Source organism: Aspergillus pseudodeflectus (assembly GCF_044049435.1).
Source record: "Aspergillus pseudodeflectus strain CBS 756.74 chromosome Unknown BJX68scaffold_13, whole genome shotgun sequence".
NCBI classification, from domain to species: domain Eukaryota; kingdom Fungi; phylum Ascomycota; class Eurotiomycetes; order Eurotiales; family Aspergillaceae; genus Aspergillus; species Aspergillus pseudodeflectus.
Window position 1 is genome coordinate 295,155 of NW_027263789.1, and position 15,428 is coordinate 310,582.

The 15,428-nt window shown below is 51.0% G+C and overlaps 8 protein-coding genes across 8 annotated transcripts; 5 read left to right on the forward strand and 3 right to left on the reverse strand.

Annotated features, from left to right (window-relative positions):
• Positions 1-296: 296 nt before the first annotated feature.
• Positions 297-1,652, reverse strand: BJX68DRAFT_265071 (uncharacterized protein; the record flags this gene model as incomplete). The annotated part of the gene is made up of 5 exons (XM_071045157.1): positions 297-415; positions 478-761; positions 826-1,016; positions 1,068-1,277; positions 1,404-1,652. 5 exons carry the CDS (start codon positions 1,650-1,652, stop codon positions 297-299), a joined length of 1,053 nt encoding a protein of 350 aa, XP_070900969.1.
• A 789-nt stretch (positions 1,653-2,441) lies between these two features.
• On the forward strand, positions 2,442-3,457 carry BJX68DRAFT_265072 (thiamine pyrophosphokinase-related protein; the record flags this gene model as incomplete). Its single annotated transcript, XM_071045158.1, has 2 exons — positions 2,442-2,482; positions 2,539-3,457. 2 exons carry the CDS (start codon positions 2,442-2,444, stop codon positions 3,455-3,457), a joined length of 960 nt encoding a protein of 319 aa, XP_070900970.1.
• A 174-nt stretch (positions 3,458-3,631) lies between these two features.
• BJX68DRAFT_265073 (DNA-directed RNA polymerase core subunit RPB8) lies at positions 3,632-4,131 on the reverse strand (the record flags this gene model as incomplete). Its single annotated transcript, XM_071045159.1, has 2 exons — positions 3,632-3,737; positions 3,800-4,131. The coding sequence occupies 2 exons, from the start codon at positions 4,129-4,131 to the stop codon at positions 3,632-3,634; spliced, it is 438 nt and encodes a 145-aa protein (XP_070900971.1).
• Positions 4,132-4,377: 246 nt separating this feature from the next.
• BJX68DRAFT_233246 (elongator complex protein 4) lies at positions 4,378-6,045 on the forward strand. Its single transcript, XM_071039606.1, has 2 exons — positions 4,378-4,877; positions 4,929-6,045. The coding sequence occupies exons 1-2, from the start codon at positions 4,406-4,408 to the stop codon at positions 5,642-5,644; spliced, it is 1,188 nt and encodes a 395-aa protein (XP_070900972.1). The 5' UTR covers positions 4,378-4,405; the 3' UTR covers positions 5,645-6,045.
• A 121-nt stretch (positions 6,046-6,166) lies between these two features.
• On the forward strand, positions 6,167-7,614 carry BJX68DRAFT_44345 (tRNA splicing endonuclease subunit SEN34). Its single transcript, XM_071049177.1, has 2 exons — positions 6,167-6,289; positions 6,500-7,614. The coding sequence occupies exon 2, from the start codon at positions 6,529-6,531 to the stop codon at positions 7,465-7,467; it is 939 nt and encodes a 312-aa protein (XP_070900973.1). The 5' UTR covers positions 6,167-6,289; positions 6,500-6,528; the 3' UTR covers positions 7,468-7,614.
• A 486-nt stretch (positions 7,615-8,100) lies between these two features.
• On the reverse strand, positions 8,101-9,136 carry BJX68DRAFT_44349 (RNase P/RNase MRP complex subunit). The gene is made up of 2 exons (XM_071049178.1): positions 8,475-9,136; positions 8,101-8,406 (listed from the first exon to the last, which is right to left on the reverse strand). Exons 1-2 carry the CDS (start codon positions 9,046-9,048, stop codon positions 8,198-8,200), a joined length of 783 nt encoding a protein of 260 aa, XP_070900974.1. The 5' UTR covers positions 9,049-9,136; the 3' UTR covers positions 8,101-8,197.
• Positions 9,137-9,604: 468 nt separating this feature from the next.
• Positions 9,605-14,567, forward strand: BJX68DRAFT_254194 (uncharacterized protein; the record flags this gene model as incomplete). Its single annotated transcript, XM_071042855.1, has 8 exons — positions 9,605-9,979; positions 10,040-10,740; positions 11,377-11,453; positions 11,548-12,004; positions 12,373-12,856; positions 12,907-13,917; positions 14,071-14,322; positions 14,442-14,567. The coding sequence occupies 8 exons, from the start codon at positions 9,605-9,607 to the stop codon at positions 14,565-14,567; spliced, it is 3,483 nt and encodes a 1,160-aa protein (XP_070900975.1).
• A 33-nt stretch (positions 14,568-14,600) lies between these two features.
• On the forward strand, positions 14,601-15,419 carry BJX68DRAFT_44375 (uncharacterized protein). Its single transcript, XM_071049179.1, has one exon. It carries the CDS (start codon positions 14,786-14,788, stop codon positions 15,215-15,217), a length of 432 nt encoding a protein of 143 aa, XP_070900976.1. The 5' UTR covers positions 14,601-14,785; the 3' UTR covers positions 15,218-15,419.
• The last annotated feature ends 9 nt before the right edge of the window (positions 15,420-15,428 follow it).

Below are 15,428 nucleotides of genomic sequence, written 5' to 3' on the forward strand. Positions count from 1 at the left end.
GAAGCCTCGGGTCCAAACATATATCGTCACATGTGTGGGGTACCGACTCCTCAGGGCTCGCAGAGTATTTGTCGTCAATGATGCCCCAAAGGAGCGCATAGTCCGCAACGGTAAGATTGCTCCTCTCGGTAGCCCAAAGTGGCATTTCAGCTTCGCTACCATAAGTTTTGTCCGAGACCCGAAGGACATGAATGTCACTCAATGCTGTATCATTGGCCTGGAACTCAGCGAATTTGATCGAGGCGCGCGTGGTTGACGAGCATGTCAATAGCTTTTGCATCCAATGCGTTTCTGGATCAAGGACCAGAGTGTCGGACCCGTCCATTAGATGAGGAGCTCCCATGATCATTCCCGCTTTTGATTCCCACCGTCGACATATTCACAACATCATATCTTCGAAATCTCTGCGTCCCGACTTTTAAGGATAGGCATCAGAATCTGTTATACCGTGCTTGTTCGCAAGCGCACTCCACTTACCAAGCATGGTAAAATTATCACTCGTCACGTCGCCAGTCGCATTGTAAAAGTAATTTGAAAGCGGCAGAAAATCACCATTCGGGGGCCCAATAACGATTTCGTTCAGGCGCGGGATGTATTGAGGACAGGGCGGCAGGCTACCAGTCAAGTTGTACTTTGCGCCAAGGTGGGCTTCTCCTGGATCTTTTCCAATAGTCAAGTCGAAAAGAATGGCAGAAAACAGGTTGGTAAACGCGGCAGCGCGGCAGGCCGTAGCGTATAGTTGAGGACCACCCTGCGTATCCCTGATCAATAAACGGTCAGTCCTCCGACGAGTTCGCCATACCACTGTGATCGACTAGGAGATACTGCTCCCGAATCCCAACAGGGAGTTCGTACAGGACATAGTTGAATTCGATGGTGAGGTTGGAGTCTACACATTCTGTAACCGGTTCGATCCACAGAATATCCTCCTGCCACTCGAGGCCCAGCCCTACGTCGGCAGGAACAGCGTGGTTCCGAACCCCAACGCCGCCGTTGATCGTGTCCACCACCAAGCCCTCCACGAGCCCAATTTCGTTATTCAGAATCAATTATTGCAATGTAGCGACCTTCCCGGCTGTGTATGCAGAGTTGTTCTGGTACGGCATATAGTTGGAATAGTTGGTATAGCCTAGACCAGTCATTTCGCGTTGATAGAATCGAAATTGCATGTCGAATATGCTGGCGACTGTCGTTCCGGCGGTACCACTAGTAAATACCTCAGACACGTTCCCCGGTATCCTCGGGTCAACAAGGTCGGTGCTTGCCTTGAAATTGGTCTAGATGCCGGAATCATCCCGCCATGCCTGATACCCACCGTCAACCCCAGGGCAACTAAAAAGGTTGCGGACTCGACTGTAATTATATGCTACTCTACCAAAAGTGCCCTAGCTCCCTGGACCTACGTCGCGAGCATATTCCCACGTCACACTTTGTGTATCGCCAACACCGAGTTCTTCGGAAAGCCCCAGTGGCGTTGAGATACCGACAATGATCAGTAGAGTTGTGCCGATAGTTGTCAGCGAAGATAGCGCCACCAACCGGGTCCGAACATCTTTGGCAAGAGTATGATCTGACTGTAGTAATGTGGGCCAAAAGGAACTCTGAATCGAACGCGCAACAGCCGACACTTCTCCTACAGTGGCGCCGGGCATTTTGACGCGTTAAGACGTGGGTGATGCCAGTGAACTTTGCGATCCTGGCATCCAAGCAGAGCACCCTTGTGGGGATGACACATTGATTTATCTTCCACTCTGGCGCCGAACGGGTGGTCAACGTGCTTGAGAGCCAAATCTCCATCCATCCTTGCGCCTGACTCAAAACCCTGAACAATTGGTTAGGCTTGCACACACCCTTGCGGCTCCTCGCTCTCCACATCGTATTCTATATATTCGACTTCTCCTATCGTGCTGGGCAGGCTCGGCGCGGACCAAGTTCGATTTTCAGACGAGGCTCTGCAAGGTGTCCGGAGGCCAATGCTGCACTGCTACCCTTGAATGCGACAGTACCGGGTATTAGCCCTTTAAAGGAGCTCAATATATCATCCCTCGATGGGTGAAGGCTGCATCGACTGGCAACATGGACATCATCTCTGCTCCATCGCAATCAGCGCGAGGCGGTCATGGTTTTATGGGCCGAAGTATATCCGCAGTGGTTCGGTTGCACAGTCCGTGATTATAACTGTGCAAGTATATTCTTGAACAATGTTGTTGAACGGTTCCAGCAACATATTTGGAGATGATGAGTGAGTCGGGAGCTGGAGGTGTCTTCTTGTTCGGATGAGAGAGACAAGTGTGATCAGCGGCCTTAAGAGGCCTTTCCCGATCAGGAATAGTCCAGTGCCGCTGGAGTCTGCGAAAATCAGGCACCGTTGCGGAGACCTCGCTATCAGATCTCAACATAGCGACAGGAACATCTAGGAACCTAGCTGGAAATACTCCAAAATGGCAAAGTCCAACCTCGATCTTGTTCAAGAGTGCGATAGGTTTGTTCATCTATCCACAGTTCAACACGCAAACAGCCATTTTTAACCGAGTATAGATTCCCGTACTATCAAGATGACCCCGCAGCCTATACAACTCACATGAAGAACTACCATTCCTTCCGAGTAAAAGGCTACGACTTGGTCCTGGGGTACATTCTCAACGAAGTCGTGGATCGCTTCGACTGGCCCAAGGAGTTCTGGACCATCAATCCCGCAGAAAGAACCGTCACCCTGCTCGGCTCAACACCGGCAGAGCGAAACCAGGCTGTAGCCCAAACCCTCGCCACAGCGGTCAAGCAGGACCGCTTTGAAGTGCTACGCGGATGGCGCAACGAACTGTACCCGGTCTTTGGACCTGGCGGGGAGTTCCTCCTGGAGATGGAACGCTGTGCAAGTCCGCTTTTCGGAATCGTCTCGTACGGTATTCATGCGACTGCGTACGTTGAGGATGAGAATGGCCTGCGGCTTTGGGTGCCTCGTCGGTCGAAGACGAAACAGACTTATCCTAGCATGCTGGATAATACCGTTGCTGGCGGAATGAGTACCGGGGAGAGGCCGTATGAATGTCTTGTTCGCGAAGCCATGGAGGAGGCATCCTTGCCGGAGGATGTGGTCCGAGCGAATGCTCGAGCTGCAGGCTGCGTGTCGTATACATATGTGCGGGATAACCGTGCTGGTGGTGAGACAGACCTGGTACAGCCGGAGGTGGAATATGTTTACGATATCAAACTCAGTGCAGACGTCATTCCAAAGCCGAATGATTCAGAGGTTGAAGAGTTCTGCCTGCTTACGGTCGAAGAGACGAAGGAAGCATTGGCCAGGGGAGAATTCAAACCCAACTGTGCTGTTGTTTTGATCGATTTCTTCATCCGCCACGGACTCTTGACGCCCGAGAACGAGAAGGATTTCCTGGAGATCTTAACGAAGATACATCGTCGATTGGAGTTCCCCACTGCGTCGCATGTGACTCGATAGATCCGAGTAATTATACTTCCAAGTATATTTTGTTCTATTTGATAGACCCAATGCCAAATAACGCCGACGCTGCAACAAAATCACTTCAACAGGCGAAAACGCAGACTTTTCTCTCTCGAGTTGAGGAATGCCACGGTATTTCCATTATAGTATCATTAAACCCAGTTCCGCTCCCTATTTCTTGAGGAGCAGGTACACGTAATCGATCCGCAGGGGCGCAAGTTTCTTGTAAGGACCTTCCAGGTAAAGCAACAGTCCGCCGAAGGAAACAAAGACGGCCCTACGCAAAGAAAGGTTAGATCACGGCAGATAGATTATGATGTCCGCTCGGCCCTGACTCACATGTTTCCAGAGGTCGATCCCTCCTCGAAGCGATAGACCTTTCCATGGCAAACATAGTCGTAGTCGTTCGCAAGAGTCTGCTCGCCCATTCCGACTTCCCTCCAGCCAGTCTTTGCGCCGCTGTCCTCCTTTCCATCTAGCGAAAGCGTCGAAGCGAGAGCCATCGAAAGCGACTCTCCGACGGTACACGGGTAGAGCTCTGAGTTGACATCGAGAGTGAATGTGGTAAGGGAATCGGATGAGGTGCAGGTCAAGCGAGAGACGCGGTCGTATTTCTGGCTGTTGATCCCGGTGATTGTGAAGGTGTCTTCGAAGAGTAATGGGTCGGACATGGTCGCGATAGACGGTGCAGCTGATATAAAAGTCGCTAATAAGATCGCGATGCGACAAGTGAATTGTCCGTTGAGTGGGGGTAAAGAGCGAGGTGGTGTGTTCGAATATGAGCGCACGAGAATTGGAGAATCTTGACGGACGGAGATGGAGAGCTTTTTTCTGCTTGGATTTTAGCGTTCCGCCGCCGCCTTTGTTTCTGGAAGCTGCCCCGCCGCAAATCTTCAAAAGTTGTTTCTGCTTGACAACAGCTTCAAGATCACTTTATTACGCAAGATGTCCTTTCGCAAGAGAAATATCGGTGTATCAAGCGGTGTTGATCGCACACTTGTCCAAAATTCATCTATACAGCCGCGAACCGCTACACAATCGCCGCCGCCAACCCCCGGCGTCCGCCCCTCTCCTGATGATGGACGCCCAACAACTTCAACCGGTTCACCGTCGCTAGATAACCTTTTGGCCGGTCATGGGGGATTGGCAATAGGGAAGCTACTTCTACTGGAAGAGAATGGAACTACCGACTTTGCAGGCGCTTTGCTCCGGTACTATGCGGCGGAAGGTGTTGTGCAAGACCAAAAAGTTCATGTCATTGGCATGCCCGAGCAATGGGGCAGAAGTCTCCCGGGGTTGATAGGGCCGGCGGAGAAGGCAGATGAAAAGTCAGATAGGCGGAAAAGTGAGCGCATGAAGATTGCCTGGAGGTATGAACGTCTTGGCGAATTCGGCGCGGGCGTCGCAGGCGCAAGAGGTATGTTGAGAGCTACGGATTGTTAGATTATCCTTATACTAACTGGCTTAGCCCCAGCAGGAGGCACGGGAGATCAGGTCCCATCCACAGATAGTAGCCAGGCGACACAACCAGCGTTTTGCCATGCGTTCGATCTCACGAAACGTCTCACCCACCCTTCGATAGGCAACATGACGTACATACCGATCAGGCCGTCCAATGAACCCTTGCTTGTCTCGATTCAGAAGAAGCTCGAAGCCGCCATTGCCTCAAGTCCACCAAATACGGTCCATCGCATTGTCATTCCTTCTTTCCTCAATCCCACATTATATCCACCCGAAGTCAGCCAGCCGGAGAATGTTCTGCCATTTCTCCACTCATTGAGAGCTCTAATGAGCCAACCCGCATCGCGCATAACCGCCATGATCACACTCCCACTTTCACTCTTTCCGCGTTCTTCGGGGTTGGTGAGGTGGATGGAGATCCTAAGTGACGGGGTCATCGAGCTGTGCCCTTTCCCACATTCAGCGGACGCCCTCTCAACATCAGGAGCTGCGACGTCTCACGAAGAGCCACCTCAAGGGATGCTAAAAACGCATCGACTTCCAGTATTACATGAGCGCGGCGGCGGAAGCGACCAGAATATCGGACAGGATTGGGCGTTCACGCTTAGCAGGAGGAAGTTCGAGATCAAACCGTTCAGCCTGCCGCCTGCTGAAGGGGATCAGGAGGCTCAAGATAATGCGCGGTCCGACAAAATGCCCAAAAAGGCGGATCTCGAGTTCTAGAGCGGTAATCGTGCTATATTGAAGAAATTCGAAAGAGACACGTCCATGCTCATTCTTCGTGATCGGACTCTATCAACATGTTGTCCATCTCAATCTGCTCGGACATGGCGGATCCAGGGTTGGCCATCGTTCGAAGATACTCCCGTCCGTAAGAGTCAAGCCCCGGCCTTGCGTATCTCACGAAGTGAGAGTGAAACCGACTCCCCAGACAGGAGGAGAAAGCAAGCCATGCTTTAAGGTGTTAGCCAGGAAAATCCCCAATAAACGGGCAGGTAGGTAGGTACCTATGAATAATAGCAAAGGCGTGAAGAACACCAGAAAGAGCAGTAAGAAAAAATTCATCATCAATCGACTATCGCAATGCCACAGAGTCCGTCTTGTGAGTTGTCGACAGATTCTCGACTGCTCAGCGTTGACGGTTCTCCAAGTGCTCCAGCCGCCGTAGCGAGCTCGCTCGACTTGGACTAGCGCGGTCCCCACCACGCGTGAACTTTTTGTTTAAAAAGCTCCTCTTCCCAACCAAATTTCTGCCTCTTCACTACACCTCTCGAAACACTGCGAAGCACATTTGCTCTCGCTATCTGCCACGGATTTGCTGGCCGAATCCGAAACGGCATCTCGTGCCATGTACTCTCGTTCTTAATGGTAAGTTCCAAACACTTTTTTCGCTTTGCGCAACGATCGAATGATTATATACCTACTATAATCTGTCAATCCCCTGAAGCTCGCTTTAATCTCATAAAAAGAGCACATGTGATTGAGAAATGTATTGAGAATGACTCGATCTATGTCTTGCCGCCATTTCATTTGACATGCCTTGTTTTAAGCATAGCGCTAACAATGTGTCTGTCGCAGTAGTGAATTCGTGAACCTTGATCTGCAAAATGAATACCAACCCAGAATTACCAGTCCCGATATCGTACATCGCGGGTAACTACTTTGTCTTCTCCGTTGACGTCGCGACATTCCTCAGACGCGAGCATCATATATGCGGTGTTCTGGCCGGAACCCTACCCCAAGTACCACAACAGAATGTCTTCACGGGTCTGCCGCTGGAGTTGATGCCGGAAGAAGCAAGACTCCTAGTTGAGAAAGGCGTAGCTTGCATTGTAGACGAGGCCAGCTTCCAGAAGCAAGGAATGCGATCCCTCTTGGAGGGAGACCGCAAGAAGTATCTCCAAGATCTAGAATCCCAAGGCCTCGAGACCATGCAGATGCAACTGCGCCGAAAAGAGCGGCAGAGGGACGCTTCGCTGAAGAAGATCGAGGAGAAGAAGGCTGCCAAGGCGAAGAAGGCTGAAGCGAAGCAGGACACAAGCGACGCTCCTGCGGCTGCGGCTGCGGCCGCGGAGGATTCAGTTGTTTCATTCTTTGCAGACAGTGAGCCCTCTAGTCACCTTTCCTCGCGACGTTCCTCGACGCTGGGGACCGTTGAGCCCATGGGCATCACCCCACCCGTATCGCATCCTCTTCTCCCCCAGCAGCCGCCTGCCGAGCACCTTCTACCGCTCCCTCAAGTACAATCCTCTTATCCACTCTTCGCTCACTTGCACTCCAAGGGATACTTCCTTTGCCCGGGACTCCGGTTCGGCTGCCAGTACCTTGCATATCCAGGCGATCCGTTGCGGTTTCACTCCCACTTCTTGGTTGTCTCGACTGAATGGGATGAGCAGCTTGACTTGATGACGGTCATTTCTGGCGGCCGTTTGGGCACAGGTGTCAAGAAAGGATTCCTTATCGGCGGCGCTAACAAGAGCGCTGAGGAACCAAGCGGTGCAGGAAGCAACGTTAGAACGTTCAGTATTGAGTGGGCAGGGATGTGATTTAAACGCCCACACGGTCATCTTTGCTTCACCATCCAACTCCAACGGCACAGCACCCACGGATGGCTATTGCCTCTCTTCGCAGCAACCCCTGGTACAGGCTCCATCGCTTCGCCGTGCGTCTGCTGTCAGATACAGCTCATCCGGCTGAGAGCACCCAGGCTAATCCACGACAATACGGCTTCGTTCCGGGCGTCGTTCTATTGGCATTAAACACGATACACGATTGGCAGTCAACGTTGACAGTGTCATTCATTGGTCTTGGTCTACCTCAAAATGAGGATACATGCCATCTCAGAAATAGCGTGCCACGTGCCATGATATGATCCGGGACTGAATAGCGCAAGTCCTCCACTTTCCCAAGGACAGGTCAATATCAATGAAACTGAAAAATATTCCCGGTGGAACACTGCCCCCATATGTAGTTATAACGTAGCGTGGCTGTAGCTGTGCGCCTAACATAGATATCTGAGCATGATATCGTTGTCGCACATTCCAATGCTCTTCACCGTTGAGGGTTTGCTTGCGGTTTATCATGACGAGTCATGACCGCGTTTAGATGTTGCGAGCGGCACAGTGTGTTTGGAGCTTTGCAACGGCATTGCTCGATAACGAGGGCCCTGATGTGCTTGTGCGGTGCGGCGCGGCGGCTTGGTCAAACCTGTCCCGCGAGTGATCCTAGTAGGAGCAAAAGATACCGCGAAAACCTTGACGATGAGAAGTTGCAGCCTCAAAGGTAATCCACGTTGCGCCACTTGAACTTCTTGTTCGCTCTGTCCACCGGTCGATTCTCAAACTGACTGCCATGGAGTTCGAAGACGAGTTCCTTGGTTTCTTCATCTGCCTCTGTGCCGTCTGTCGCATCCTTGCTCTCCTCCGTAGCCGTCGCCTGCGGTAACGGCACAGTAAATCGAAACACCGTCTGTTCCTTGGGAACAGCTATAAGGAAGAAGTCAGCATCAGACTCGGCAGCCCCAGAAAAGACCCGGAAGGTCGAGCAGACTCACTCTTGACCTCATCCTTCTCCGTAACAACCACAAACGTAAACTTCGTATCGCGAACCACAATCCCCTTTATCCCAACCCTCCCCGCGCACCGACTCCTAACAACTTCCACCTCTGCCCCATGGAAATCCGCACTGACCAGCTTACTCCCATGCGAAAGCGCCGACACCAACGGCCTCGGCCCCTGCGGCTGCCCCTTCTGCTGGTTCTGACTCTGATTCTGCGCCCTCCAAGCCCCGGGCCCCAAATCTAGTATCTCACACATATAAGCCACCCACATACGGTTCAGCTCTCTGAATATCGCATACTTGCACTCCTCCTTGGGGAGATCGTAGAGGCCGGACTTTCGCTTCTCGCGCGCGCTGAGCGGTTTCGGTTTTTGATGGCGGAGGAAATATTCCTTCTTGCGGATGCGGTGTTGACGGCGACGGGAGCGGTTGTCGGCGGGGGTTGGGGATGTTGCGCGTAGGTAGAGCGGTTTTTGCTTGATGCGTTCTGTGAAGAGGGCGTCGGTTGTGTCGGGGGAGTGCGCGCGGGAGAGGAGGGTTTGTGCGATGTGGGGTTTTGAGGAGGACATTTTGTTTATTTGATTCGTTTCTTGTAGACAGTTCGAGGTAAGCGTTGGTGTCTTAAGGACGTTGCGTGGCGATGGGCCGTGGTCAGTTTGGAAGTTGGTGGGTTGTGAGAGTTGGGACCGCCGCGGAATTTGTAGCCCTCCCAATCAGGAAATTTGCTATCTCCGGCGTTACTCCGAGGGTCAGGATCACCACAAACACCTAATCATTCTTCTAAGTACTGTACAGAGAAGATCTCCCTTGCAACTGGTTTGGCTATCTTGGCTTGCTAGTAGAATTTTTACTGCAATCAGTCGGGTTTGGATTCATAGCTCAAGAGAGTGTTTATGTTTGTACCTGAATCGGCATGGTATATCAAGACACAAAATGATAGAAGTTGCGCGGACTGGAAACAATACGACCAGCTACTCGTAAGAGATATACTGTACTATCATACCATCAGAAGATGTAACGTTGCGTGGTTGACTGCCCTCGGCTCTAGCATTTCCCCGCACCAGGTCGAACTATATAACCGGGTGTACTAAGCCTTCAGAAATCTGCGGAGTCAACAACACAAGGATGGCGCCGAATACAAGCCCCGATACTACATTTGCTGGACTTCCACCTTTTCCAGAGGACGTCCCAACTGCCCCTCTACTCCGTCTCTCTCTGAAGAAGCTCGCTGAGCGAGACAAAGGAGAGATTCAGAGGCTGAATGCTGCGTGCGAAGACCTCGGGTTCTTCTATTTGGACCTCCAGGAAGCGAGCCTAGTGCCAGATATACTCCATGATGTCGACGAGTTATTCCAGTTAGGTTCTCGACTTTTCGAGCTGCCCCTAGAGGAGAAGCAGAAGTACGATCTCAGCAGCCAGAACTCGTACTTTGGTTACAAGGCACAAGGAGCGGCCGTTGTCGATCGTCAAGGGAACCTAGATAGAAACGAGTTCTATAATGTTAGCTTCTCCCTTCTTATTTGTTGTTTTTTTTTGCTATACTCACCTTCCTCTTTTAAGGTTTCGAAAGACGATATCATGGGCGTTTCGGAACCCCTACCAGCTCCGGAGATCGTCAATAAAAATCGCAAGACCCTCAATACCTTCATGACGAGCTCTCACTCCATTGTAACGCTCATCCTTGACCTTTTGAACGAGAGCCTGGGGCTGCCAGGATCTACCCTCACCAATCTCCACCGTCTTCGGGCTGTAAGCGGCGATCAAGTGCGTTTCGTCAAGGCGCCTCCTCAGCCCGTCGATGACCGTCGCACCGCTCTAGGCGAACACACGGATTTTGGAAGTGTCACGATCCTTTTCAACCGTCTGGGAGGCTTGCAGGTTCTCCCACCAGGCGCAGATGCAGACTGGGTGTATGTACGCCCGTTAGCTGGTCACGCCATTGTCAATCTTGGAGACGCAATGGTGAAGTTCACAAATGGGCTGCTTCGGTCGAATATTCATCGTGTTGTTTCCCCTCCTGGGAAGCAGGCAAGCTGCACAAGGTACAGTCTGGTATATTTCGCGCGGCCAGAGGACGATGTTCCCTTGAGACGGTTGGAGGGTTCTTCTCGGATTCCTGCGCTGGACGAGGGATTTGTGGAAGAAGACATCAACAGTAAAGACTGGATCATTCGCCGTGCTCTGGGTCGGAGGGTCAACGTACCTGGGATCGATTATGAGAAGTCAGCGGGGACGGAGGTTCTGAGTAGGAGGTTGAAAGCGTAGTCACCACTTCATTCATTTCAAGTTTGCTATATTTACAGAAGCAGAATATTAAGCCCGAGCTGAGGTTTCTTAATTTCTGGGTATTGGCAGAAAGGTGTAAAGGATGCTGCCTGCACGTGAAGGGAGGCTCAACTTGAATGGAAGTCTGTCTCCATAGTCTTCCTCTGCCTTTTGCCATCTTCTCAGTTCATCTTGCCTTCACTCCCGCTTTCGGTTCTCAAGTCGCTTCATCTCTTTACTTCTGAATCGCAGATAAGGAGCTTTTCGAGACCTCGTTGATAACATGCTCTGGTCTGATGAGGATCTAGTGTTCCTCGCTTTTCCATCAACACCTCGCTGCAACACATGTTTCATGTCCGCAGCCCTGAATGTCTACCCAGTCCAATTGCAGGTGCGGCAACATATATCGCATTAGGCTTGTGTTATAGTGGTCAAGTGAGCAGTAATCAAGATGAATCTTCTGTGTTTTTTTTTTTCGCTTCTTGACTTCAAGTCGTCACGTCGCTTCTTCCCTCAAGTTTGTATCACAGCCCTACCATACTACGAGTCGTACATCGAGTGAAGACCATCATGGCGCCCAATTACATCATTATCGACAGCGACAGTGACAGCGATAGTTCGGCTTTGAGCAGTCCTCGTGCTTGGGCTACCCCCCCGAGAACGCCTACACATTGGTCGGATTCTGTCGCGACTACTCCAGAGAGCATTGGTAAGGCCTCTATCGCAAGACTTCCATGAAGAGGCTCTGATGACTTCAGCCTCTTCCTCTTCCTACGTCCAATCCCAGCGGGATTTGGTACCAGTTCGGATTAGAAGACTTTCTCTTCAGTTGCCAGCCCCACGCACGCAGGCCGACAATCTCAAAGACATCAACTGGAGGAGATCAATCTTCCTCAAAGCCAATCAAAATCTCATTAAACCCCTTGTCGGAAACAGCCTTCGTGATAATCTCGCCAGCACTTTGGACTGCAGTGACTTGAAACCCGTTCCCTATGTTCTTGGTTCTCAACCTCAAAGGCAAGTGACACTACTGAGCCCCTTATGGCACGGCGCCAAACTAATGTACCTTTCCAATAGACTTCGAGCGAGTCTGAAGCAGTACCAGCTCGAAGGATTCTCGTGGCTTTTATATCTAAAGAATAATGGCGTGGGCGGCATACTGGGTGACGACATGGGCTTGGGAAAAACACTCCAAACCCTCACCGTCTTTCAGCACATGAAAGATCACGAGGCTTATAGGGATCACAAATTCCTTGTGGTGTGTCCATTAAGTGTTTTAACGACTTGGGTGACCGAGATTGCCAGATGGACGACAGATATTGCTGCCCTGGCATACCACGGAAGTGGTAAAGAGAGGGAAGCGTTCCGAAGGCGATTCAGGCAAAACATAGGACAACCAATTGACGTTTTAATCACGTCCTACGAGACACTTTGCAGCGATATGTTTTTCTTCCAATCTATGACTTGGAGCTATATTGTTCTAGACGAAGGACACCGGATCAAAAACAGTCAAGCCAAGCGGACACAAGGAGTGTACAAGCTCCAGGCTGAGTATAAGTTAGTTCTAACAGGGTATGTACATGCCACCAGCTCACTACGCAGATTGACTAACATATACCTCATAAAAGTACTCCTATTCAAAACAACCTGACGGAGCTCTGGTCAATCCTCCATTGGCTCTACCCAGAGATTTTTGTTCCGTCCACGACACAGAGCTTTGATGAAGCATTCTCCTTGACGAAAGGTGCCTGTGACAGCGACTTTCTTGACAGCTTGACCAAGTTTCTGCCTCTCATGATGCTCAGAAGGACAAAAAGCTCGCCTCACACTGGTCTGGATATTCCCGACAAAAAGGAGACTATAATATCAGTCCCGCTTACTGATCTGCAGCTCGCCTGGTATTACGAGATTTTGACTGGCGTGAAGGATTTGGTCACTCCAGGTCCAACCAGTGGACTTGTGAGAGCAACCAACACTTTCCAAGGGTCAAGTTCAGCACAAGATATCGAAGGACTTATTGATCTAGCAATGGATGACTGGGAAACACAAGGAGCAACTGGCTCCAAGAAGAAAAGTCGAATTACTACCAACTTTCTCATGGAACTACGGAAGGTAAGGCTGGCGGTTGCTAAATATCTGAGGTTGTGTACTAACAATCCAAGGTTTCGATTCACCCATACCTTCTAGTAGATGCTATACCTGAGGATTACAACCTCGGCGAGCACATCATTCAAACATCGGGGAAATTTATTGTCCTGCAAAAGATGATTCGCCAGTTTGTGGTTACCGAGAAGAAAAAAATAATCATCTTCTCTGGCTTTGATCAAGCGTTGAACCTATGCGAGGATCTCCTTCAAATGGAGAAGTTGCATGCTCCCTTCAGCCACGTCCGTCTCGATGGAGGCACCACGAATGCTTGGAGAAAACTTTCCCTGTTCCTCTTCGCGAATGATCCACGGTGCAAGGTGTTTCTTCTTTCCATCCGAGCAGGCGGAGAGGGATTGAACCTCGTCAGCTCCTCTACGGTCATATTTATCGACGACGACTGGAACCCTCAAATTATGAGGCAGGCAGAGGCTAGGGTGCATCGACTTGGTCAGATGGAGCCTGTACAGATCTTCCGGCTGCATGCGAGGGGGACTATTGAGGAACAGATGCGCCGCCGGTTGACCAAGAAAGCGTACTTGGCGGATCAGGTCATGAAAGCTCCTCTGGGAGATAGTAGGTATTCGCCCATGGACCTAGACTCCGACGATTCTGAAGAACTAGCCTTGGCTCCTCGCGACACCATGGTGCACGATGCCCTCAGTGTCAAAGAGCTGGTCAATTTGGACTTGAGCTCCATCCTGCATCGCTGTACTACTGATGAGGAGAACGCCTTTGAAATGTCAAGGGCCGAGAAGAAGGAATGGCTGGAGCGTGCGGAGAGAGTGAAAACGAACATCTTCAACGGGGAGCAGATTGATACCAGCTCAAGAGGTTATTCTGTGTACAAAGAGACCATCATCGGCGTGTCGAGGGCCAGCCGGCGAATTGGAAAGTCGAGAGTTGTGATGGTGGGGGAGTGGGAAGTCTCTAGGGATAGCGTTGAGGCAGCTTTGAAACTGAACAGCCCAACCAAACCAGAGCCGAAGCCCAAGGCAGCGTCAAAGGCAGGAAAATCCAATGATACAGTGAGTACATCCTTCTCTTTAATTAACAGCGTCTAATATATACAGACCTGCTTTCTCTGCCACCAGGCCGGGCCGATAGACTGTGAGATATGTCCTCGAGCCTTCCATAAAGCGTGTCTAGACGTCCAAGATGACCTTGACTATACCCCAAAGCGCAACACTCTTATATGCCCCCAGCACAACTGTTGCGGATGCGGAAAGCCGGCATCGCAGGTTGGAAGACTCCTTTTTGCCTGTCTTAATTGTCCTCGTGCGTACTGCGAACATTGCCTTGATTGGAAAAAGACAACCTATATTGGCAATGACCCCAAGGGAGAGAGCTGCGGATACTTCCCTACCAGCGCGTACTATATCATCTGTTTTGCTTGCCGCGCCACCGCACAGAAGAGGCAGTTGGATGACATGGTATTGACACTTCGAAGCGCCCAAAGCACTACTGACGTGCCTCCTAGCTGTTCTGCAGATAGTACTGTACCTAGGCGAACGATAGGATACTAATAACAATGACACCATCAGTTTCACAGAAAGACGCCCGAATCCAACAGAGTTTAACAACCATTCCATTTCCTGCAGCAGAAACGTCGGAAGTCTACCTACCCTCCTCGAGCCCCAATAACCCGATCACCGGAACAGCTCCGGTGGCAACATAGTAAGACATCCCGACTGGGATCCATCAAATGCAAGACCTGCAGCAGCATGAGCGCATAGAGTTCCCTGCCAATGACAACTTCCCCTTCTTATGCAGTGCAACCAACACTTGACCTCGCCTTGCCACTCGGTTGAATCTTGAGTTTGCTGGGGTTCACTGTAGACGTGGCGATCTGGATCCTCGATGCGGTTTTGATAGAGCGAAGAATATAGGCGACTGATGAGGCGGTTAACTTATTGGAGATCTTTGCATAGGGGGATTGGTAGCCTATGCTATACCGGAGTACGCTTCGCATATCCTACTCTTGGGGATTGGGTAAGAACTCTTCATGTGAGACATGGCATGGGGTTATTGGCAGCATCCAGAGATCAGAACTCACCTCTTTCCCACCCACCCACACACGCACACACACACAACGTACACACAGAGCTTCCCCGAAACCAAGAATCGAACCAACCCAACCCGACTCCATCTCATTCTCTCCCACCTAACCGGAAACTCTCCCAGCAAACAAAACCTGACCAGCACCGCTTACGCATGACATCAACCTGCATTCGCAGCCCTCCCTCTTCCCCCTTCAAGGTTCGAGTCGTCCTCCATCCCCTCTTCCGAAATCCCACTCCGAGTCGGTCGAGCTTTCGCGCTGTGTAACCCTAACGTCCTGTTCAAACGAGAGGACTTACCTAAAAGGGTTATAGAAGGGACTGTACAGTCATGCCGTGAGACGTTTCTTGTTGATTCCATCGGGTCTTTCAAGGCATGCGTCTCTATCCCCGCTCGCTCGGTGCAACTGGGCTTGGGCTTGGGCTTAAGCTTGGGTCGCGCTGTGCTGCCACCTCCGAGAGCGTGGGTGGGTGTGTTG